The sequence below is a fragment of the Porites lutea genome, chromosome 7, assembly GCF_958299795.1.
Source record: "Porites lutea chromosome 7, jaPorLute2.1, whole genome shotgun sequence".
In the NCBI taxonomy this organism is placed as follows: Eukaryota; Metazoa; Cnidaria; class Anthozoa; order Scleractinia; family Poritidae; genus Porites; species Porites lutea.
In genome coordinates, this window is record NC_133207.1 from 207158 (window position 1) to 228483 (window position 21326).

At 39.7% G+C, this 21326-nt stretch overlaps 6 protein-coding genes across 6 annotated transcripts; 3 read left to right on the top strand and 3 right to left on the bottom strand.

Annotated features, from left to right (window-relative positions):
* Positions 1 to 711: 711 nt before the first annotated feature.
* LOC140943699 (cytochrome c oxidase subunit 7A2-like, mitochondrial) lies at positions 712 to 3489 on the top strand. Its single transcript, XM_073392810.1, has 3 exons — positions 712 to 857; positions 1525 to 1644; positions 3250 to 3489. The coding sequence occupies exons 1-3, from the start codon at positions 786 to 788 to the stop codon at positions 3397 to 3399; spliced, it is 342 nt and encodes a 113-aa protein (XP_073248911.1). The 5' UTR covers positions 712 to 785; the 3' UTR covers positions 3400 to 3489.
* Positions 3490 to 3794: 305 nt separating this feature from the next.
* LOC140943698 (protein mab-21-like 2) lies at positions 3795 to 5744 on the bottom strand. The gene has a single exon (XM_073392809.1). The coding sequence runs from the start codon at positions 5707 to 5709 to the stop codon at positions 4144 to 4146; it is 1566 nt and encodes a 521-aa protein (XP_073248910.1). The 5' UTR covers positions 5710 to 5744; the 3' UTR covers positions 3795 to 4143.
* Positions 5745 to 6370: 626 nt separating this feature from the next.
* On the top strand, positions 6371 to 8576 carry LOC140944970 (ciliary microtubule inner protein 1-like). Its single transcript, XM_073394082.1, has 3 exons — positions 6371 to 7105; positions 7473 to 7554; positions 7967 to 8576. The coding sequence occupies exons 1-3, from the start codon at positions 7041 to 7043 to the stop codon at positions 8231 to 8233; spliced, it is 414 nt and encodes a 137-aa protein (XP_073250183.1). The 5' UTR covers positions 6371 to 7040; the 3' UTR covers positions 8234 to 8576.
* Positions 8577 to 8812: 236 nt separating this feature from the next.
* Positions 8813 to 12011, bottom strand: LOC140944969 (uncharacterized). Its single transcript, XM_073394081.1, has 5 exons — positions 11882 to 12011; positions 10657 to 10957; positions 9882 to 9986; positions 9457 to 9684; positions 8813 to 9090 (listed from the first exon to the last, which is right to left on the bottom strand). Exons 2-5 carry the CDS (start codon positions 10939 to 10941, stop codon positions 8860 to 8862), a joined length of 849 nt encoding a protein of 282 aa, XP_073250182.1. The 5' UTR covers positions 10942 to 10957; positions 11882 to 12011; the 3' UTR covers positions 8813 to 8859.
* LOC140944968 (uncharacterized) lies at positions 11980 to 13644 on the top strand. Its single transcript, XM_073394080.1, has 3 exons — positions 11980 to 12253; positions 12323 to 12610; positions 12845 to 13644. The coding sequence occupies exons 1-3, from the start codon at positions 12070 to 12072 to the stop codon at positions 13258 to 13260; spliced, it is 888 nt and encodes a 295-aa protein (XP_073250181.1). The 5' UTR covers positions 11980 to 12069; the 3' UTR covers positions 13261 to 13644.
* Positions 13645 to 13787: 143 nt separating this feature from the next.
* LOC140944967 (serine/threonine-protein kinase VRK1-like) lies at positions 13788 to 20490 on the bottom strand. The gene is made up of 10 exons (XM_073394079.1): positions 20148 to 20490; positions 19235 to 19290; positions 18446 to 18515; positions 18030 to 18226; positions 17500 to 17598; positions 17092 to 17224; positions 16737 to 16857; positions 16453 to 16508; positions 14961 to 15214; positions 13788 to 14289 (listed from the first exon to the last, which is right to left on the bottom strand). The coding sequence occupies exons 1-10, from the start codon at positions 20338 to 20340 to the stop codon at positions 14101 to 14103; spliced, it is 1368 nt and encodes a 455-aa protein (XP_073250180.1). The 5' UTR covers positions 20341 to 20490; the 3' UTR covers positions 13788 to 14100.
* Between the last annotated feature and the right edge of the window lie 836 nt (positions 20491 to 21326).

Consider the following 21326-nt stretch of genomic DNA (forward strand, 5'->3'; position numbering starts at 1 on the left):
CCCATAAGCTGTGATTTAAACCGTGTTTAATTAAAAGTTGTTGCTGTTGATAAAGACAAACAGACGAACAAAAAACAACAACAATAACAAAGATTATGGTTTAACAAATATGGAGATTTAAAACATGACATTCCCTCATCGAAATCAATCTGAGCCCGTCAACAGTAGCAAAGTGGCTTTTCAGAGCAAAAGCTACCTAGGATAACCAGAAATATGTAGGGACCGCTCGCTCCTGGTTCTGGTTTTAAGAAGTCAAGAAGGTAGTCACATTCCCCAATGTAACCACACTGCATTTCTCAAGAAATGGTAATGGGCTCCTGTTACATTGTCATGAAAACAAAACGTCCAAAAAAACATTACCCAATTCTATTTTTTTTGGGGGGGGGAGCTACCCATTGACCCAACCCACTTAGAAGTTTCTCTCAGGGGAAGAGGTGGGTAGGGTGTCTTAGCTCCCTCCATATACGTCTTCCCCACTCGCTCCTCCCTTATGCATCTTCCTGAGAGTCTGGACTGGGCTAAATATTTGGGAAGGGGGCAAGGGTTAGAGAAGGGGTTAATTAGGGAAGGGGAGGTGCGCATCTGTACACTGATAAATTGTATCCTATGGATACAGGGTATTACGAAGACTAATTGCGTCATCGATATAGCGCCATCCACATTTTGAACAACGGGGGGCCTGGACTTTTTGTTTCCTTTACATGGAGAAAGTAGCTTTACCCATACTCCTGTGCGCGTCTCAGTTCCCTTTGAACGCCATATTGTTCGCCATTTTGTAGTGGCCGATGTTCTACAAACATAATTCTTTTTCAGGGAGAGTTTCCCAAGCTGACGCTGCTGCTGCTTATCAACCCCAGGTATATCCTATTTCAAAATACTTTTTGCTATATTTTTGGTAATAAACCAAGTAGTTATATTTTTATAATTCCCTTGCTTCTCTTTGTCATCAGCAACATAAGCTTATATCTTTACCTATAAAATAAAGGTTAAACTAGCTTTAATAAGCTTGTGTATACTTCGATGGCATCATGGACTTAAGCTTTTATACCTTTAATATCTTACCAAATGCTTAGCATGTAATCTTATTGATTCTGTCAATTGCTACTGACAATTTTACAGGTCTGATCTGTTTGATCGCAGAGATTGCTAACGGATAAATGTAACCTCCCCCTCCCCAGTTTTCATCCCTACCCACCCTCCAACATACATACAAACACGATGAACATGTTATTTCACTCCATTATATGTACTCAGATGAACCCAAAGACACAACTTCCAGCAGCTGTAAAAGTTAATTCCCAGCTAGAATAGCCAGTCTTTACCCACAGAAAAAATTAGTTCCTGCATGTAAAACAAAAAGAACTCTCATTAGCAAAACTAAAGCGACAAAAGTTCAGTGCCACACAGAAGCTCTGTATAGTTCTTTTAAATGCAGAAACTGGGCACCTCAACACAAAGTATGCCCACACTTTGTTATCAGAGCAAATATCATGTTAATGTTTGTGTTATTTTTATTATTGCCAGGGACTGGGCACTTACAAAGAAGTATTAGTAAAGGGACCAGTTATTGAACCCCCGAATTTCAACATGTCTTCTGCATCTTCTGGAGCAAACGAAGTTACAAAGTGGCAAGAGATTTATAAGGTCAGGATTTACACTTTTCTTCTGCAATTTAGGCGGTGTTCCTTTTGACCAATCTAAATCCAGATTTTGCAATCTGAACAATCCACCTCCTTCCTTGGATCATTCAAATTAGTATCTCAATGTGGTTTCAGATTTTTGTTCCATTTAATGCACTACTTTTTGATCACAAGAACTTGCTCATTCATCAATAAACATAGTGGGTCATGGTCAGTTCAGGCAAACTTTGTTCCTCCATTGTTCTATGCCACAAAAGGATTGTAGTTAGCAAATGCAAGTTGCACTGTTACTCTAAAACTGTAAAGAAGCAATTTTCTCACAATTAAATGTCCAGTGGGTGTGTTTAATCAACATTTGAAGTTTCATAACCGTCTTCTAAATGTGTTTGGTTCAAATTCCAGAGTCCCATTCTGAATCCCTTTCAGATCTTCACAAGAAGATGTTTAATTTCAGGGAAAGAAATAAAAAAAGAAGTGTTGAAATTGTGAAAGAGATCAATGCAGCAGGCAGCTACTTTATGAATCAATCTTATTTCAGATGTTTGTTCCAGCTACCATGAAAATCCAAACAATCTGGATTCTCTAAATCCAAGAAAAGTTTAGCCTATAAAAGGGATACAACCTTAAAGGCAGATTGACTCCTTCCCCAGAAATGTTGCAGTCATTTTTTTGAAAATCTGGAGCCATTTTGTACCAGTATAAATTAATAGTTACCACAAAGAGAATCACTGACCAGCAAAGTTTATACAGTTCTCCTTACAGACACCTCTATATTACGGACATTTCGTTCGGTCCCAGAAATGCCAAAAATCATACATTCCCTACCTCTATAATATGGACATCTCTGTAAAGCGGACACTTGGTTCTGTCCTTTTGGTGTCCGTTTAAAGAGGTTTTACTGTATTCAAATACAGTTGCACTCCTATTATTCAGCCACCCTTGAAGGAATGGCAAGTGGCCATTCGGTAGGGGTTGTTCGCTTATCAAGGGTTTGTCAGGAATTAGTTTGAAACTTACTTGAAACATCAATTTATTCAAATGCAAGCATGCTTGAAGACTTTTAACGTCGGTTGCACATAATAAAACATTTTAAAATCAAACAAAACCAATTTTGAGAGAATCCTGTGACAAGGTCTTGACATGCCCAGGTACATTTCGAGTACTTTATTGCTTAATAAACATTCAGGTGTCACTTTCTATTTCCGATTCTTATTGCCCTACCAAAAACTAAGCCAAAAAACACATGTTGAATTTTGGGTGGCTGCTTAATAATGGTAAAAAACTATAGAAAATCTTTATCAGGACAACCAAAAGGTGGCTTCAGTCACTTAATAGGGGTACCAATGTATGAGCAGAATTGAAACCACTGTGTAAGAGAAAATCAAATACTTAATTCACAAGTTTTCTCACGTCCAGAAGTGCATGCTATGGCAAATCTGGCAAAAAATCGCAAGAGGGTTGGCAAGAATCTGAAGCATTTTTCAAGAGCTGCTCCTTATAAAGTGGTGAAGTTGATGAAATGGCTAAATGTCAATTAACACCAAATCTGCCACTTCTATTAAAGCATACATTTCTGGACTAATCTCTATGAGTTGTTTTCTTTTCATAGAAAACCAAGGCCCCTGTTTATCTGTTGAGAGGTGGAAGAGATCAAGTGATGTTTCGAGGCCTTTTAGTTGCTATTGGTGGTGGAATGTGTTACACCTTCTACAACATGTATTTGATGTTCACAAACCAACTGAAAAAGAAGGAGCGATAAATTCAGTGAAGTCTCCAAGATGTCCCTGTTATTTTCTTGAATGTTTCTCTACAGTCTTTTTCCATGGTATTACGTATTTTTGACTAAGTAAGTGGCCGCAAAATTTTGGTTTTATTGTCACTGTGCAACAGCGTGGCTCTGTAGCTTCCTTCATGATGATAAATCATGTGAAATTAAATAATTGCGTTATGTGTAAATTTACTTCTTTGGTATCATTTTTGTGAATAGCAGTTTATGCTACCTCAGAAGATCTGTAATAACATTGTTTATTATTAAAAATGCTTTTGCAAATTGTAAGGCTATTTTAACATGTGCTTATGTTACAAAGTAAGTAGTTTTTGTGATATTTCCTACCCAAGTCTCTTAACCATCAGTTATAATGATACCCACTGCTGGTTGGAAACTGTCTAGAGTAACAGTAGCAAAACCAGGGTGTAGGTTTGCAGGCCTGTGTAGCACACCCCTACGCGCAAACTTGACTTCAGTGCCTTTCCTTAATCCCTGGGGGGAAAAACCCTTGCAAACACAATCACTCAAGCTGCAACTCAAATACCTAATACAGGCATTATTCCACCTAGATGGTTGTACATTTGAAGTCTTAAAAACAACTCTCATCTGGCCATCATTGAATTGAACTGCATTTTCTTTGAAAGTAGATGGGTTGCAAACATAACAATGCATTCAACTATAAGGTCATCATTCTGCCCCTATAGTGGTGCAGAAACAAGTGGGAACTATAATTTGCTATTCAGTATTGTCCATCATTTCTTCAGTCCACTCTTTCATAGCTGCTATAAAATTGTTATAAGATTCTGTGGGGTTCTCACCCGGCCGTTTTAGGTACTTCAAGGGAGATTTACGAATGGCAGACACCTGGCTTGCAAGGTAATACAGGTGATCTGTACTGCAATTTGCAAAAAGGTTTAGTTCTGGAATAAAATAATGTGGACATGAACAATTCACCAAAGAATGCAAAAGATCATCTAACAACCCAACAAAACACAGAGCAATATTTTCATCAGACCATCTGTCAGGGGGATGCCTCTCACTTGCCCAAAGTAGGAGGGTCTTTAAGTGGTATGTACTGAGAAGCTTGCAAGCTGATGAGATGTTTTCTTTGACTGCCATTTTGAACATGCGATAACAATAGTTCCTCTGCCCAAGACCTTTAGCCCTCATCAGTTTTACTTCTGCTTTGGAGAATGAAATTCTCCACTCCAGTTCTTCATCACCCTGTGGAGAAGTCTTAGGTACCAAATGAAAGCCTTCCTGAATGATTTCTTTCACCAAGGATTGAGGAGGCCACACCCTTTCTCTTGAAACCCACTTTTGACCGCACTTTGGCCAGCCATTGAACTTGATTGCTGGAACCACATCATAGGATAGAAAGGGATCAGTGTCCTCTTCCAAGTATCTCTCATCAATTTGAATAGCTGGTCCGTGAGGTGTAACATTAATATCAAAGTCTTTCATTTCCATTTCTTCACTTGTCTTCTCCACTTCCGGTTTCTCCGTATTAAGGTCTCTAATCGCCTTTAATTCAACAAGCATTTGATAGATCTCTTTCTTGCACTTTAAAGCCGACAAATAGTACTTTGACTCTCTCAACGTTAAATATGGAAGTAAATTCTCACTGTAGTTTGAGCCTGGTGGGACATACAAGTTTACAAACCCAGGGTAATTTGCGTTAGTTATACAGTTCTCTTGATCATTTAGACCGAGGGACATCTGTGACACGCTCAGCATGATATCATATTCAGGAGTTACATTCATGCAACTAACTCCATCTTCGTAACTTATATCTGGGACTTGAGAATCCTCCACAGCACTGCCAGTTAAATCAAACTGCCATTTAAGCCATGATACGCTGGGTGTATCCCTCAAAAGGCATTTAAGAAGAGTTTCAAATTGTGCGATCTCGTGGAGTCGGCCTACGATGTAAGTCAAATCTTGATCCAGACAGCAAAGAAATATCTCTACAAGTTTTTCCTGTAGCTCGCCATAATCAAGACCTGAAACGAAATCTCGCCCTTGTATCGGTTTCCCTTCAGCTCCATGAAGATGCTCCATTCTCGTTAGAAAACTTCGAGTTTTCCGTGAACTTTCTGCTTTCACTTCCTCCTCGCTGCGAAATCCAAGATCAGTAATGTATCTTTGATAAGTTATGTTTGCATCAACCGTAATTATGGCCATCATCTTCTTTATCCATGTATCGGTAGAATCGTCAGCAAACTTCATGAAAAGTTTGAAGTGATTTTCAGTTGATGCTGCAAAACGAACGAAGTCATCGACTTCTACTTTCCACTCCATGATTCAATACCAAAAGCAAAAGGCGGCGTAGTGGGGTCACGCAAATGAGCAGATTTTTACGATGTGGGGGAGGGGGAAGGAGAGGGAAAAAGGGCGTTTTTTTTATTTTGCTGCCCTCTCTTCTCCTTTCTCTCCAGAAACGTTGATTTGTGTCAGAGATTTTTTCGTCTTACTCTTTTTCAAAGAAGCTTTAACTGGAGGCTATCCTCTATTTCCGTGCAGAGTTACCACATTGGCTCAGTCAGTATTTCCCCTCCCCTTCCCGTCCAGCCAGCGAGTAGAAGTATTTTAGCTTGCTTCAAAGGGGAGGGGCTGCGGAAGGGGAAGCCTTCCCCGTTTCCAGCAATGTCCCAGGGAACGTTCTCGTAAGATACATGCCCCCGGTATTTCTTGAGGACCCCTTAGGCATTTGTCAGATGTGGGGCATTTTAAGTCGGGTATTATCTTGGTTGTAGTCACATTTTCAACTACAGTGAAGCACTCAAAAAGAATTAAATTTGTACATCCGTTAGAGAAACATTTTCGTGATTTTCTTTTCTTTCTACTATAATTATTATTCATTATCATGATTATGAGGTAAAACCATGAAGACTCTAGGAAACTTTACAACGAATTGGACAATAAATCGTCACTGACTTCGAACTTATATAGTGCCACTTTTTCTTTTTCTTGTTCTAAACAGAAACCACGCAGTTCATTTTCATTGTCTTGGACTTCAGGAGCGTGGCTACCTACACGCCCTGTACACCCGTACTATCAAATAACTCTTACGTGACGCAAACTAGGAGGCTAGATAGGTGCAGGGGGAAGAGGACACCCCCACCCCACCCCATCTCCTCCCCGTGTTGAGTGAGCTAGTTTACGGGCTAACGATAAAGGGACACAGTCAAATGATGCACATGCGCATTAGATACCATTTCTTAGCTGATTACACGCAATGATTTTGTTACGTTCATCTTGTTCTTGTTGAGGACTTTGTTTTTAAAAAATCAGTTCTTAGCAAACACGATCTATGTCTTTCTGTTTGGTGTCCAACGTTCCAACCCGAGCGCGCACAGCCGGCAGTTTTGTTTGGCGAGCGAGCGAGAAAAATAGAAAAACCTTTGTCTCCTCGCCACTCTCTTCCCCACCTTGCCCACCGTTTTTGGGTGCTCGAAAAACAAAACCGTCAGCAAGGCAAGCTGTCAACGTTCTTTCAGCAGTGAACTGTCCGGCATCGCGCGTACCAGCGTCGGCTTCTGACGTAGTCTCTACTTAACGCGCGCGAGGGGAATACATGGCGTCATAATAGTGTGTGGGAATTCGAACGTAAAACAGCTGGGAAAAGCTAAATGACTATGTTTGGCGTGAGAGGAAAAGTAAAAGCCTGCAATTTTGTGCATAATGATGAAATCTGGTGAGTTTTTTCTTAAACTGTCTTGCTTACTGTTAACATTATTTAAATAAAGCATATTAAAGTATTTGTTTGTTTGGCTGTTAGGTTATATACTGAAAAGTCCACGCGAAGCCAGCTCTAACTTGCGGAGCAGCTTTCATACAGCTCAAAACCATGTTCCCCACGGGTTAAATTACAATTCTCTATTCTTACTGGCTGTACTTATCTTGTTTATTGGTTATAAGAGGCCAAATAAGGACCCAAAAAGAGACAAAGGGAGGAGAGGCAAAGAAAAAAAAAACGGAGATGATAGAAGGCGAAAAATTAAACTTGCCGTCTAGAAATTTTGCTTAACTCCCCCGGACTAACTTGCTTTTGATTTATATAGGAAAGACCACGTGAATAGAGAACTACTGTCACAAAGGCGTTGGCCTGATAAGTGGGGATTTCTGGCCAGTGAATACCGGAAGGTAAGCCGCGAATAAACCAGTGTAGCGTAAGTTCTGTACATGTAGCCTGCGAGTTTAGACGGTTTGGTTTTGTCTGCGGCGCAGGATAAAATAGTATTCTTGAAACCAACATGGAGCCAACCTTATAATTTTTTTGTGTTAAGAAACTTTTCATTAATCCCGGTTGTTTGGGCGATGTACTCCACCATACAAAGCACTAGTCAAATTAAAATGCAAGACAAAGTAAAGTTTTTTAAAATGCTCACTTACCGACAAACTTTAGCTTGGTGTAAAGGCCCTAATCATGTAGGTAAGGTAGGCACAAGTTGTTCATACTTCATACAGCTCCCACACCTCTTCAAATACCTGCAACTTTTCAGTCCTTATGAATCAAGTCCTGATGTTAAATACCCAATGCTCTTGCAACTTGTAGTTACAACAACAAACACTAAGGATTGGTCAAGAGGGGCTTGAATTACAACAAGAGAAAAACATTGATAGAGAACCGACTAAAGACAGCGAGGAAAAAGGCAAAACAGCGAAAAGAGTAACAAGAGATGAAAAAGTGGCATTTCCAGAAACTACATCACAGATGATCGGATGGAAACCTAAAATTCTGCAGCGAAACGAGGTTGAGAGACACGCACGTGGCAAGCAGGACATAGTGAAGCTATTTAAATGGCCTCGCGAGGGCGTGTAAACAACAATAACCGAATAACTGAGTTTGAATCGGTAAAAAAAAAATAGTTTAAGACTTTTACCAGGTGTTGACTCTCTGGCCATCAAAAAATGCTATTAAAGTCATTCGCGAGTATATTAGCCTACACCGTTTATTTATTGTTCTACAATACTTAAGGTCTAAAGTGTTCTCATTACTGGGTGATCTGAGATTTTCAGCAGTCTCAGCCGCGGCTATTGTCATCTCTTTCGGATGTTCTTTGGGTTCCTCGGCGCTAAAACCACTCGGAAACCGGTACTGCTGACGAAGTCGTGATTTCCATGCTCCACTATCTGTCCTCACACACCGAATTTAACCTGCCTGGGACATTTAGGCAATGTTCAGTTTTCCCGGCCGGATCATTACTTCAAAAAGTTTATCCTTGTTATTGAAGGTCTATAAAAGCAACATCTATCTCTCGCTACCGCACGAGGTTTTGAATTGATCCAGAAAATGCTTTCCAAGGGCTTGTGATCCATATCCAACTAAAACTACGACCATATCAAACATGCTAAAACGCCCACTTTCACGGACATTTCACTCATCCGTTTATTAGTAAAAAATGACCAGCCTGGGCGCCATTGTGAGGAAACTATCGTGAAATGCTTCTAGGACTCTTCACCAGTCCAAACAACAGGAAATAAACCTGATTCTAGAAGTTTATCTCCTCGCTGTAACTTTGCCAACTCATAACTGGGCGGGAGATTCATCCACGGCCTTTCACCCTTAATAGTGTCATCTCCAAGCCATCTTGTGGAAAAAGCCCGGCGCGGAGTCGGGAGATTGTTACCATGGGAACTGTGGACTGTCCTCATGTGGAAGACTATACAGTCTCCAGGCTGAAACAGGGTACAGTTTAAATATATGAAATTTCACATATTCACTTTCACTAGGAAAAAAAATTGCTTACGTCACTGTGAGAGTGATCAAATGCCTTTGCGCGTGCTTCGCTACATTTCTCAACCGTAGACCGCAAAATGACAACTGCATGGCCAAGGTTCTGTAGTGCAAGGATAAGTTTCGACTGATTATTTACTGATTGCAATGGCTCTTTTAAGTGCTGCGCTCAGTAGCCTGTTCCGGCCAGGCGTTCGGATCGTGCCGGAACAGCGCAGCAGCACTCGGGCTTATCCCGGCGAACCCCTGGAACAGGCTGTCCGCTCAGTGAAGTATTGAGCTCATCAGATAAACAAATCTTTACTTACCTCCATATCCCAGGTTAAAACTTCATTGTCTTTGTTGCAGTCAAAGTCTAGTGTTGGCAGAAAGCGTTTTGCTTCTTCTTCCTGTCCTGGTTTAATTTCATAAGATGAAAACGGCGGGCCGTCGAAATGCACTGGTTTGAAGTACTGGGGCCAAGTGTGCGACCCTTTCACCAGGCGAAGACAAGTATACTTAGAAACTGGGTCCACTGGCAGCCAGATAGAGCATACCTGTTAAAATGAAAGTACAGTTTCTGTTAGTTTACTTCAGTGTTCAGTGACTTGATGATACTACATCAACTGTACGGGTATTTCGTGGTGTTGGGAAAAGTGGTGTGGCCAATATTGATCACTGCTCTAGCTCAAATCCTCTCTAAGACATAACAAAACTTAGAAACAAGTATAGTAACAAGAAAGAAAGGTTTTACCTGCTGTCCGTCGATCTCGTAGTACGCCTGATCCTGGTGCCAAGGAGTTTCCTTTGTTGATCCACTTTCCTTCACGATCACGTGGTTGTGATACAGAGCTACCTTCTGAAAACATTATTGAAACACAAGCATGACTCTTTCCTTTCAAAACTGTAAGAGTTTGAAACTATGAGTACAGACAGTGAGGTTTAAGTGATAAATGCTATCATTTAAGGCAAATTAGGGTACCTTTAGCGCCTTTACCTAAGATACGAGAAAGTTCCCTCTTTAGTCTACAAAAGGTGTTGAAACTAAACATAATTCTCTGTGGTAGTGTGCGTAGCAGGCGCTTGGAAGTAGTTGGCGAAAGAGAGAACGGGCGCACGCGAGGGAGACGCGCGCCCGTTTTGTCTTGTGCCCACTACCTCCAAGCACCTGCTACGCAGGCTATCTCTGTGGAAAATTATTCTTCATAAACACTGGGAAAAGTCTGTAACTAATGATCAGTGCCCATTTTTTGCCGCCTCTAACATTCATGCTAGACATAAAATGCCTCCTCTTACTTCACCGTGTTTTCATGACAACTTTTTATTGAAAGATTGAGAGTGACTGGCCTGTTCCAGGCTCCCTATGATGTGAACATACCGTAAAATTCCGAAAATAAGCCCCGGGGCTTTATTTTTCAAAGGCCCTTTTTGAGGGGCTTATTTTTGGAGGGGCTTATACATGGAGGGGCTTATTTCGGAATTTACGGTATGTATGGGAATAAGCTCCTGCCTAACATTAGATTGCTTACCGACGACTGAATGAGCCTTGCTGCAATCTCTCCTGCTGGTGTGTGTAAAACAAACTCCTCATATTCCGGTATGCTATTCCAATTGTTGTAGTCATGAAAGAAAAGAGGGGAGTGGCCTTTCCGTTTTGTCATTTCGGACGGGTGGAGCCGGTTATCTTCAATCCCTTTCCTCAGTAGGTCAAGCCACTTCACATCAAACAAACCTCGTAAACATATCGCTCCATCGTTTTGAAATGTTTTTATCTCCTTGTCTGAAATGGCACTTGAAAGCAGTTTTTCCGTCATAGTGTCCTGCAGATGCCTACCATATCAATTAAAACGAGTGTTAAAATGAAACAGAAAGGTATTTTGTGAACAGGCCCTATGGTGAACCACTTTGTTGGTGCCCAGTCGTCAACAGAGAGCCTGTCCACATCCTGACGAATACAAGCTTCAGTCGTGAAAGAGCCATTTACTGAAAAGGTTAAGTATCTGGGAAGAAATATGCCCCAACACGACCGTCACGACGCCTGAAGTTTGTCACTTGATGACTTTATTGCGGACATATGTGACATCCAAGTTCGCAGGCTGTTAACATCCACTTATAAACCTCGCGTCATATAGCGAGTACCCTGCTACACAGCCGTTTTTAGTGTCGTCACGCAACGCTAGTGGGGAGGAGCGTTGCGTGACGACACTAAAAACGGCTGTGTAGCAGACTATATAGCGAGTTCCCCTAAAAAGATAGCAAAGTCCGATTAGCGATCTGTCAGATCTGCGCTCTTCCGACGCAAAAAATGATGAAAAATTTGATAAGATTTTACAGCGGAACAGGTAGTCGTTCTCTCTCAGGGTTTGACGTACCGTGTTCGAATCCTGTTGACTACCGAGCCGGAAGCTACCATTTCTTTTTCGAGCTTTTAAAATGCTGCTGGTGATTTACACAGTTTGTCTGACGGACCTCTGCCTGCTGCCGGTCATAATAAGCAACAGTAATTTACCGGTAGTTAAACGTCAAGTTACTCCTTTTTTAATACTGGCTGTACAAATAACCAGGCAACTTTTCATACTGTAGTCGACTGCGTTTATACGTGCAGTGTTTCAAGTTTTCGTTCATTCTACAAGTACAAGCAGTTATTTGAGGTAAATCACTTAGATCATGCCTTAGTTTCTAACCCTTGCTCCCTTGTCCCTGTTTCTTGAATGTCCTGTGTTGTATACAATTGCAGAAGAAAAATCAACATACCTTGTTATAAGAAGGACGCCTGATCATCATCGAGAACAAAACTTGGCGTGACTGTTTAAATCTCATTCTCTCTCCAATTTTGTGGATGCTAGGACCCTGGAAGAACTTCCGTGTGGGTGTCAATCAATCGGCAGTCACGGAACTGAGAAAATACATCTCGTGATTTCGGCCTCCTGAATTAAACGACAATGTCTCAGCCCACACAAACTAATAGCGATGATTCGGTGCAGTGTAACGCATCTGAATGTTGGGGTGCCCTGCAGAAGTTGCGATCTCATTGCCCGCTAATTCAATGCATCACAAACTATGTGTCCATGGACATCATGGCCAACACTCTTCTGGCGATCGGAGCGTCACCTGCTATGGCACACGGTGAGTTGAATGGATTTGCATTTGTAATCATTTTTATCATAAAACTGATATTAAAATTCAATTTGTCAGCTGAGGAAGAAGTTGAAGAGTTTGTAGCCTTGGCCTCAGCACTTTTGATCAACATTGGAACTCTGTCTGCTCCATGGGTTAAGTCCATGCACAAAGCTGCTTCAAAGGCTCAGGAATTAGGAAAAGTCTGGGTACTGGATCCTGTTGGCGTTGGTGCCACTGAGATACGAACAAAGCTAGCAACAGATTTGGTTCTTTCTCACAAACCAACAGTGATAAGGGGTAATCCCTCTGAAATCATGGCTCTTGCGAAAGGAATTTGTAAAGAAGTGAATCTTCAAATATCAGGTAATATTCATAACACAGTGTGACTTATATCATTTTGAAATTTACGAAAATCTTTGGCCAACACTGACTCCTGACAGCTCCACCCCTCCCCCTCCCTCTCCCTCAACTGAAAAAAAGTGGCCTTGTAAAGTTTTGAAACTTAAGGCAGAAATTCTTTTGGGATATTTTGAGGAATGGTGGATTCAACAGATTCAAGAAGTTTTAATTAAAAGTGCATTTTTCACTTTTCCACAGATGGAGCTCAAAAAGGAGTTGATAGTTCTGAGAGTTCTGATAATGCTCTTGCTCCAGCCAAAGCCCTGGCCACAGAATGTGGTTGTGTCGTTGTGGTTACAGGAGAACATGACTACGTTACTGATGGTTCAAGAGTGATTGTTGTATCAAATGGTGATGCAATTCTCAAAGTTATCACTGCAGCTGGGTGTGCACTAACTGCGACATTGGCAGCATTTGTTTCTTTAGTGGACCCAAATGACGTAACACAAGTTATGAAGAGTAGTGCTTTTGCACTAAGTGTTTTTGGAATTGCCGCAGAATTAGCTGTAAAACAACCTACAGTTAAGGGCCCTGGTAGTGCCAGAATGCACATGTTAGATGCATATGGCAGCATAAACATGGAGACATTACAAGAAATGGCTAAATTTTCTTAACATCTTTCTTATCCCCTATTGGGACTGTCTTGTGTGTCCAACTTGCACACAATCAGTACACAGCAGAAAGAGTAGAAAACCATTTTTTTTACTACCATGTTCATTTTCACTAGTTCGACACGCAAGTATTTTTCTCTTTTAGTGAACTTTTAATAATATTTTCTGAACACAATTTTAATGCTATGTAACCAGAATATCAGTGTCCTAATAACAATAAAGCCTGCAGGAATTTGGGGTTGTTAGAAGGTAAGGCCAAAGCTTTTGACTCACACTCTAATGAGTTACATGTACGCACAGGTGTTTTGACATAAGGAGTTTCCATTTAGAAGAGCTGCAGGGAACTTAATATGAACCCACAAAAGTACTTTGTTAGTTGTAGGTAGGTTTAAATGGAAGGTGACTTTGTAGGCAAGCTACGTTTGTACAAACCTGTAGTACACGTGTAGAAACTGGAACATTAATAAAATAACTTGAAGCAGTGTTGGATGAAACCTTAAATTAATGTGTCCATTCATTGCACTAATACTTTTCTCTCCTGAAGAACTATTAATATCGTGTTTTGTCTGGCTGAAGACAGTTCTAAGTTTAAGTATTCAAACAGGTCAAATCCTATTAGGTGGCCATATAAATAAAACCCTTAATTTACACTTTCTGTTGGTACTGTCAACTCTTGTTGTCAATTTAACAACAATAATAAAACAATACTGGGCATTATTGACCTTTGGTGTCTCCTTTGAATGAAATAGTAATTCACGAAAACAAGAACAGTTTCTTGAACCTCTGCTATGAGTTCCCTTGGACACGTTTCATCATAACACAATGGTGATGGCTGTGTCCAGGTCATGGAGAAGTTGCTGTATCCACCATAACTGGTCTTCTTTTTCTTGGACTTCCTCTTTGTGGTTTAGCTACAGCTGTCTTCTTGGCTGCAGCAGTTGTTCCTTTCTTTGCAGCTGCTACTTTCTTTACTGGACTTGCTTTTGATTTTTTTCCTCCTGTTGGGCTGCATGTGTCTTCAGACTTTCTTTTCTGTAAATATAGTGGCATGCTAATGTCAGATCTGTTATGATGTACATTTCTTCCTCAGAGTGAATTAAGAGTCAATTATTGACCACTCCAGAAAATACCATAACATACCATAATGCTCTTTGTTTGTCACCCCAAAATTTTGCATAAGCATTGTCTTCAGTTTCTCTTGGGAGTTAAAATGGCCCCAAGACTAGAAATTGAAAACAATGCTTATGCAAAATTTGGGGGGGGGGCAAACAAAGAGCATTATGGTACGTTATGGTACTTTCTGGAGTGGACAATTCACTCTGATGAAAATTAAGCTACAATAAATATGCCAGAAAATCAATTTTTTACATAATTACCGGTAACCCTTTTTCATAACCTTTGTGACTTGCAAAATGATTGCAGTTTCTTTACTTTTAAAGTTCTCATTGACCCTTTAACTGTGACTACTGGTATTATGGAGTAACTAGTTCCCATTCAAGTTGCCAGATTTTATTTTCCACCTAAACAAGCTGGGTGAGCTGCTACACTGTGTAATGTTCTTACAAAATGAAAATGTACCAGATGAATCACTGTTGATTTTGATGAGTTACATAATTAAAATGTTATTCATATTACTCTTTAATAGCCTTGATCCCAAACATCTTTCCACTGAACACTAAAACTGAGTAGACACAATTTCTTACCCTAGCTCTACTTTTCTGTCTTGAAGCATTATCCCTGGTCTCATTTTCCACTTTGTCATGTCCATTGCACAACTCTGTTGAAGCAGTTGCAGAGGGTGGGCTGGCCTGCCCTGAAGTTAATTTGACATTTTTTCCATCATCAGTACATCCTCTCCTTTTAAGACCATCTCTGAACAGTTTGCGAATGTGTTCATAGTCTGGTTCTTGCTCGTATTTCAATGTGTTGACATACTCAAGATATCTCTGGATCTCCACTGCAATGAAGAGGGATATAATTTATAAATTATATGTTATATTATTATAAATATATAATTAACAATTAATGAATGAGGCTGAGTATCTTATGAAGAATTATGGAGATCGAGGAGGGTGTTTTCTGTCGAGGCTGTAGGCCGAGGCGGATAACACCTGCCAAGATCTCCATAATTCTTCACATGATACGAAAGCCGAATTCAATAATATTATTGTTTTATTATTCAGTCAAAATAATTCCTAGTTTAAAAACATGGCTAAAACATGCTTACCTCCATCGATCCATTGATGTTAAGTTCATCTTCAATAGTGCACGTTTAGGTTTGTCCAGCTACGCAAATATTCTCCAAATAGCAGATTTCGCCCTTCAAGTTGTCTTCTTGCTGTTCTTGCCATGTTTTTTAGTTATTTTTTCGCCTAGTTCTTACTCTTGAAATGAGTGAAATGTCCGCCATTTTTCAAGTTCATAACCAAAACAACTTCACCTCGTCCCCAGGTCTTCTCGGTTAACGGTGCCTTAACCTGCACGAATGCTGCATTTTTGACGTCATTTTCTTGTTAAACACAAAATTCTTCCAAATTTGGTCATCAGAAACTGGTTATGGTGTAATATGCGTGTGCTTTTAGCCAATCAGAATCGGGGAAATATTTTGAATGAATAATAATAATAATTATTTACAATATTTTCCAGTCTAACATGGCTCAAAATATTTTTCTCCATTTCCAGTTCTTCTAAATTAACAAAACCCTTCAACAATGGTTTTCCATTTGACCAGAAACTCAAAGGGGTTGAAACACGTTACTAGATGTGTTGAATGCCCCCAAACATATTTCAGTTTGGCTCAAGTCACTTCCTCAAGTCTGTGCATAAATTGTTGACTAAGATTTTGTTAAAGTTTCAATAAAATGGCTGATGGGAGTTCAGCTAATGGATTCTTCTGCGTGATACCTGTTAGCAAGCCAGGCTTAGTTATCCGTTTTAATAATACCTTTATACAGTTTCCTTTTAGACTTTTCAAGTTACCATAACAACTTTATAATCTTTAAGCAACAACCTTAATTTTCGTGTTTCGTCTAAGTTTTGTTTGTAAATGATACATTGTGCTTGGCATATCAGTTTACCTTTGAACCAACTTATAAAATAAATCTGTCAAGAGGGTCCAGAACCTCCATGACTGTCTATCAATTTGAGATTGCTCCTGACCCTCGTTAACAGAATTTCTTCAGAAAAAACACTTACCAGGGTGATTTCCATGAAAACAGTCTCTCATTAACTTTGGTATGTCATTCATATACCTTAAAAGTTATGAAGTTCTCTTAGAAAATAAACAATGTTAAAAATACAATCTCAAAATTGTTTCTTTACTTTAAATACCTGGGTTTAATATTGAAGCAACAAAGAGATTTCTTTCAATGATAAGAAAACCTTCCAGTGAACTACTTAAAAATTATTTAGCATGTGTCATAAAAAGCCAAAGAATGTAGTAGTTTTGATGATTGATGGGTAACACATAATTTGTTTACCTTGTTTTTTCATTCCTAACATATTCCTTGTCATTAAGATTTTTTTCCCATGGAAGTCTGTCACACAACCACTGCAGCATAACATAACCCAAGATCTCCAAGTCACCACGCCTAGAGGTAACTACAAAAATCAAAACAGGCTTATTTGACAGTGATTTATACAGATACTTAGTGATAATATCTCTGGAGGTGAAGCAAACGGTAGATCTAGTACATTTACTGTAAAATATAAACAATCGGTTACGCACAGAGATTGTGTGCGCCCCCTGTGGCAACACATTTTAAAAAATCAGGCACCAGGGGATGTATGATTGAATGATGGTAGTTGAGACTGACCACTCTCAACACATCTTACCTACACCATTGTGTGCATCTCTGCTTGTGAACTCTATTGTGCCGTCATGTTTTCTTTTAGGATCCTCTTTGTATTCTTTGTGTTTTCCTTCAGGATTAAAACGATACACAAGGCCATAATCCAGCAGGTAAACCTGGAAACAACAGTAACAATAATAAACAGGTTTAACCAAGCTCCTGTTAAATAACAACATTTCTCCTTATGTTTCTAAAGCAGAAATAAAAAACAATCTTACTAAATACCTCTAACACAGATAATTAAAACTTGAGCATTGGTCAGCAGGTAAGTTTTGAAAAAAAATGCGCCTGGGTAATCCACTTAAGCCTGTGATATCATCAAGTGACACAAGTCAGCAGATATTGGACTTTGGTAAGGATGTATATCAGTATTAAAAGAAGAAGGACTTACTTGGCCAGTTCTTGATTTGGCGAATCCCATCATTAGATTAGAACCTTTTATGTCACCATGGGTGTATTCATGTGCATGAATATATTCCAGAGCATCAAGCTGATGGATAATTATTATGGAAACAATTTTTCAATAAGGTTAAACAGCAAATAACCAAACAAAGATATCCATCCTGCCTTCGTGCATGAATACAACACTGATGTCAGGTCAACAGTCTTGCAAGTAGCTTTGTCAAAAAACAAACTAAAGCACACTTAACTAAATACAACATTCTGGGATGAGAATAAATGAAAATAACTCAGCTAGAAAATACATGCAAAGGCACACAGCCCTGACTGAGTCTCGGTGTTCCCTTCCCCATCAAGTTTTTGGTAGAAATATAATAGGTAGTTTATCAGAAGTCACTTACAGTGTAGACCTCCTTTTCACAAACCCCCAAATACAAATCGAAAGGATTTTTATGTTAACAATCACCTGTTAATGCCATTGTTTTTGTGGAATCAAAAATTGAAGACACATTAAATACTTACAACTCTCAGACCAAGCATAAGGACAGTTGAGACGTCAAATCTACGGCCACTACTAAGAAAAAGCTCCTCAACATCTTTCCCATACCGCTCCATCACTAAAAATCGCAGTTTGGTGGAGTTATGATCAAAAGACCCTGAACCAAGAAACATGGGCACGCCAAGATGCTTCAGTCGACGAGACTTGCACCAGCTGTTTACTAGTAAAAAAAAACATTTAAATGTATTTATTAAAACAGTTTGCTAAACATATTTATGTGCACGGATTGCCCTAACACTTAAAGGGCTCACGGTGTAACACAGATATCTAGGGGTCTTAAACTATCCTTAATGGTTTAAAAAGTTACATCATGCTAACTAAATTCATGCACAAAGACAAGCATTGTTAGTTAATTTAATAAATGTGATTTTGGTCATACTTAGTTCAGGCTTGGCCACACGCTGATAAAATGCAAGCTCTGTGAATAATGGGCCATTGGTGTGGGGTTCCTGTAAATAAAAAGGAATTAAATATTTGACACTTTTTTCGATTTATTTATTTTGTTTGCTTCTTCTGTTGTCTATTTAATTTGTCTGATAACAAAATGCAAGAGGGTAAGTTCTTAACAGCCCATTGTTATTGCTTAATAATGTGTGATGTCCAGCAGGCTATTGTTTTATCATTTTGTCATTATGCAGTTTAGAAAAGGCTTGGTAACACAGGGATCAATTTAATAAAACTTCTGCAAGTATAATATACAAGGGTAGCTATTGTTTACCGAGCCAAAACAATGGCTACACTTGCAAAATTCACTTGTAAAAGTTTTATTAAGTTGACCCCAGGATGCTGCCCTGTATTTATGACCAGATTTTACCAGCCAGTGGTGGTTGTATTTCGAATAGTAATCATAGTTTATAGAGTGTGCTTGAGGCTAGAGTATAGACTGATTGGAAGTGCATGGAAATACCAAAGAGCGCTTCACGTTCACATCTCTCGGCGAACAGGCATAATCCTCCATAAAAAAACAAACTTTTTACATCCTTGAATGCCCTTGCAAAGTGATGCAAGAATGCAGGTTGTACAATTCCAACCAGCCACCAAAATATGAGTATGAATACTACATATATAGGCTTTAAAGTAAGCTTTTGTCCACTTCTTGTTACTGAAATATCTTTTGAATAAATTTAAAATCTTGGGAAGCCACAAATTCTTTATTTTATGATCTTACCACTTTAATCACATGTTCTGCATTTTCACCAACAGCTGATCCATTATCTGGAGAAGCTGTTGAAAAGAAAAAATCATCATCATCATAGACAGAAGAAAATCAACATTTTGAAGGGTGCTTATCTGACAGGGTGCGCTGGTATGGGGCCACACAGTTAGATCAAACCTGCACAATCACATAAATTTGGTAGACAACTGAGGCCCTGTTAGGATAAAATTCCGCAAGTGATTAGGTCTTGAAACAGTAACTCGCATAAGATGGTTAAACTCATCAACAACGAATGAGGGTGGGGAATAGTGCCTGAATAAGGTGAACCCATAAGACAAACAGAGCTGAATGCATAGGGTATCCATGACAACCCTGTGAGCAGCAAGCACCAGGCACCGTCACACTGAAAATCAGTGGAAACTAAAATAATTGCTGCACACAGTACTTTACCATGCCAATAGGGATGGGCAGGGTGGGGGTAAAAATCAGTAAAAACAGCCCAGGGTGAGAAACAAACACGGAATCCCCAGCCACCCCACATACTAACCCTTGGGGGACAACTGCTGGCTGGCATTGCTTCATGTAACTTTCACGTACATTTTGCCAGATATAAAATGATGGTTCAAAATGACAGAAGGATGGTTTTAAACTGTGACAGTAATGAAGCCAAGTGCAAATAACAACGTAAAATGCTGATCAGGACATGGCTTTCTCCTTAATACGAGAAACAAACGGTTTTGAAATTCAGACCCCCCCCCACCACAACATGCCTAAGAAGGATTTTATACGTCAATCAACAAAGCATACCAACAACTTCTCACATTTCTAGTGAAAATGTGGTGGACACAAAGTTTTGCCGCATCCTGTTAGGTAAATCTTAGGGTAATTATGGCTTTGTTATAGCGGTAGAAGGAAATTTCAATACCTAGATACAGAGCTCCGAATCCACCCCAGCCGATCAACCTTCCAATCCTCCATGTTTTCTTGGTCAGGTCTGTCAAGATAATTCCTACAGGCAGTTCGATCATGCCTCGCGGCTTTCGAGGCTTCTTGGTTGCTGCTGGCGCTTTCGTAGCGGCTGGCTTTCGTTTCCCTGGTTTGGCCTTTGCGGAGCTCATGTTTTTTGTCAATTTTGTAGAAAATCGAAAGCAGTATTTTGTCGATTGAGCAGTTAGCAGGAGTGGTCACCCAGGCTTTAGATTTCCCGCCAATTTCCTTTTCCAAATATGGCAAAGTAAGCCTTTTATAGGAATTTGCTGAGCTTCGGAACCAAAGCAGCCGCCACCTTGAAAACCTGTTGACAAATTTTCGCTTTTTACAGCGCCTTTTAATAGGAACGACAGCCTTCTCCACGAAATAAAGGTAATGTAGCTTCTTTTCTTTCTTGTTTATAAAAGAGGAAAAGTTTGTATTTTGAACAGAAGAATCACTATAGCTATGACTTGAACCTTGAACCTTGAAGTTTTCGTTTTGTTTCTTCACAGAATCATGAGTTCCACGTCGCAAAAACATCGCAATTTTGTTAGCGAACCTATGGGAGAAAAGGATGTCACGGAGTTGGCGGGAATCGGAGAAGTTCTGGGAGGAAAGCTCAAGGAAAAAGGATTTGACAAGGCGTATGTTGTTCTTGGACAGTTCCTCGTCCTCAAAAAAGATCAAGAAATGTTTATGGACTGGATAAAGGAGGAATGTGGAGCCAATAAGAAGCAGGGTGGAGACTGTTATAACTGCTTGAAGGAATGGTGTGATGCTTTCTTGTAATCACAGAATGGAAACTGTTACAAGTATATGAACTTTACCGGCCAATCAAAGATGTTCAAATTAAGTTTTGTGCAGAAAGCAATTTTCATACTCTCCAGCCCTGCGCCAAGGTCGGTACACACTAGGCAACACATTGCAGCGACAAATTGCTTTGTGTGTACTGGATAAATTTTGCGAAAACCTTTGTCTCCGCAACAGAATTTTGTTGTGGCAACATGTTGCAAAAAATCAAATCAGGCAGAATTTGTGCTACTTGTTGTGGCGACAAAATTCTGTTGCAGAGACAAAGATTTACACAAGAATTCTCCAGTACACATGAAGCGAATTGTCGCCTGCGATGTGT

Coding starts and splice junctions, on each gene's coding strand:
- LOC140944967 (XM_073394079.1), bottom strand. CDS start 20,340: ATGAGCTCCGCAAAGGCCAAACCAGGGAAACGAAAGCCAGCCGCTACG. Junction 17,599..18,029: donor TTATGCTTGGTCTGAGAGTT/GTAAGTATTTAA, acceptor ATTATCCATCAG/CTTGATGCTCTGGAATATAT. Junction 16,858..17,091: donor AGATGCACACAATGGTGTAG/GTAAGATGTGTT, acceptor TGATTTTTGTAG/TTACCTCTAGGCGTGGTGAC.
- LOC140943698 (XM_073392809.1), bottom strand. CDS start 5,709: ATGGAGTGGAAAGTAGAAGTCGATGACTTCGTTCGTTTTGCAGCATCA.
- LOC140944968 (XM_073394080.1), top strand. CDS start 12,070: ATGTCTCAGCCCACACAAACTAATAGCGATGATTCGGTGCAGTGTAAC. Junction 12,254..12,322: donor GTCACCTGCTATGGCACACG/GTGAGTTGAATG, acceptor TCAATTTGTCAG/CTGAGGAAGAAGTTGAAGAG. Junction 12,611..12,844: donor AGTGAATCTTCAAATATCAG/GTAATATTCATA, acceptor ACTTTTCCACAG/ATGGAGCTCAAAAAGGAGTT.
- LOC140944969 (XM_073394081.1), bottom strand. CDS start 10,941: ATGACGGAAAAACTGCTTTCAAGTGCCATTTCAGACAAGGAGATAAAA. Junction 9,685..9,881: donor ACGAGATCGACGGACAGCAG/GTAAAACCTTTC, acceptor TCATTTTAACAG/GTATGCTCTATCTGGCTGCC. Junction 9,091..9,456: donor TTTTAACCTGGGATATGGAG/GTAAGTAAAGAT, acceptor ACCCTGTTTCAG/CCTGGAGACTGTATAGTCTT.
- LOC140943699 (XM_073392810.1), top strand. CDS start 786: ATGTTCTACAAACATAATTCTTTTTCAGGGAGAGTTTCCCAAGCTGAC. Junction 858..1,524: donor CTGCTGCTTATCAACCCCAG/GTATATCCTATT, acceptor TATTATTGCCAG/GGACTGGGCACTTACAAAGA. Junction 1,645..3,249: donor AGTGGCAAGAGATTTATAAG/GTCAGGATTTAC, acceptor TTCTTTTCATAG/AAAACCAAGGCCCCTGTTTA.
- LOC140944970 (XM_073394082.1), top strand. CDS start 7,041: ATGACTATGTTTGGCGTGAGAGGAAAAGTAAAAGCCTGCAATTTTGTG. Junction 7,106..7,472: donor GTGCATAATGATGAAATCTG/GTGAGTTTTTTC, acceptor TGATTTATATAG/GAAAGACCACGTGAATAGAG. Junction 7,555..7,966: donor TGGCCAGTGAATACCGGAAG/GTAAGCCGCGAA, acceptor TGCAACTTGTAG/TTACAACAACAAACACTAAG.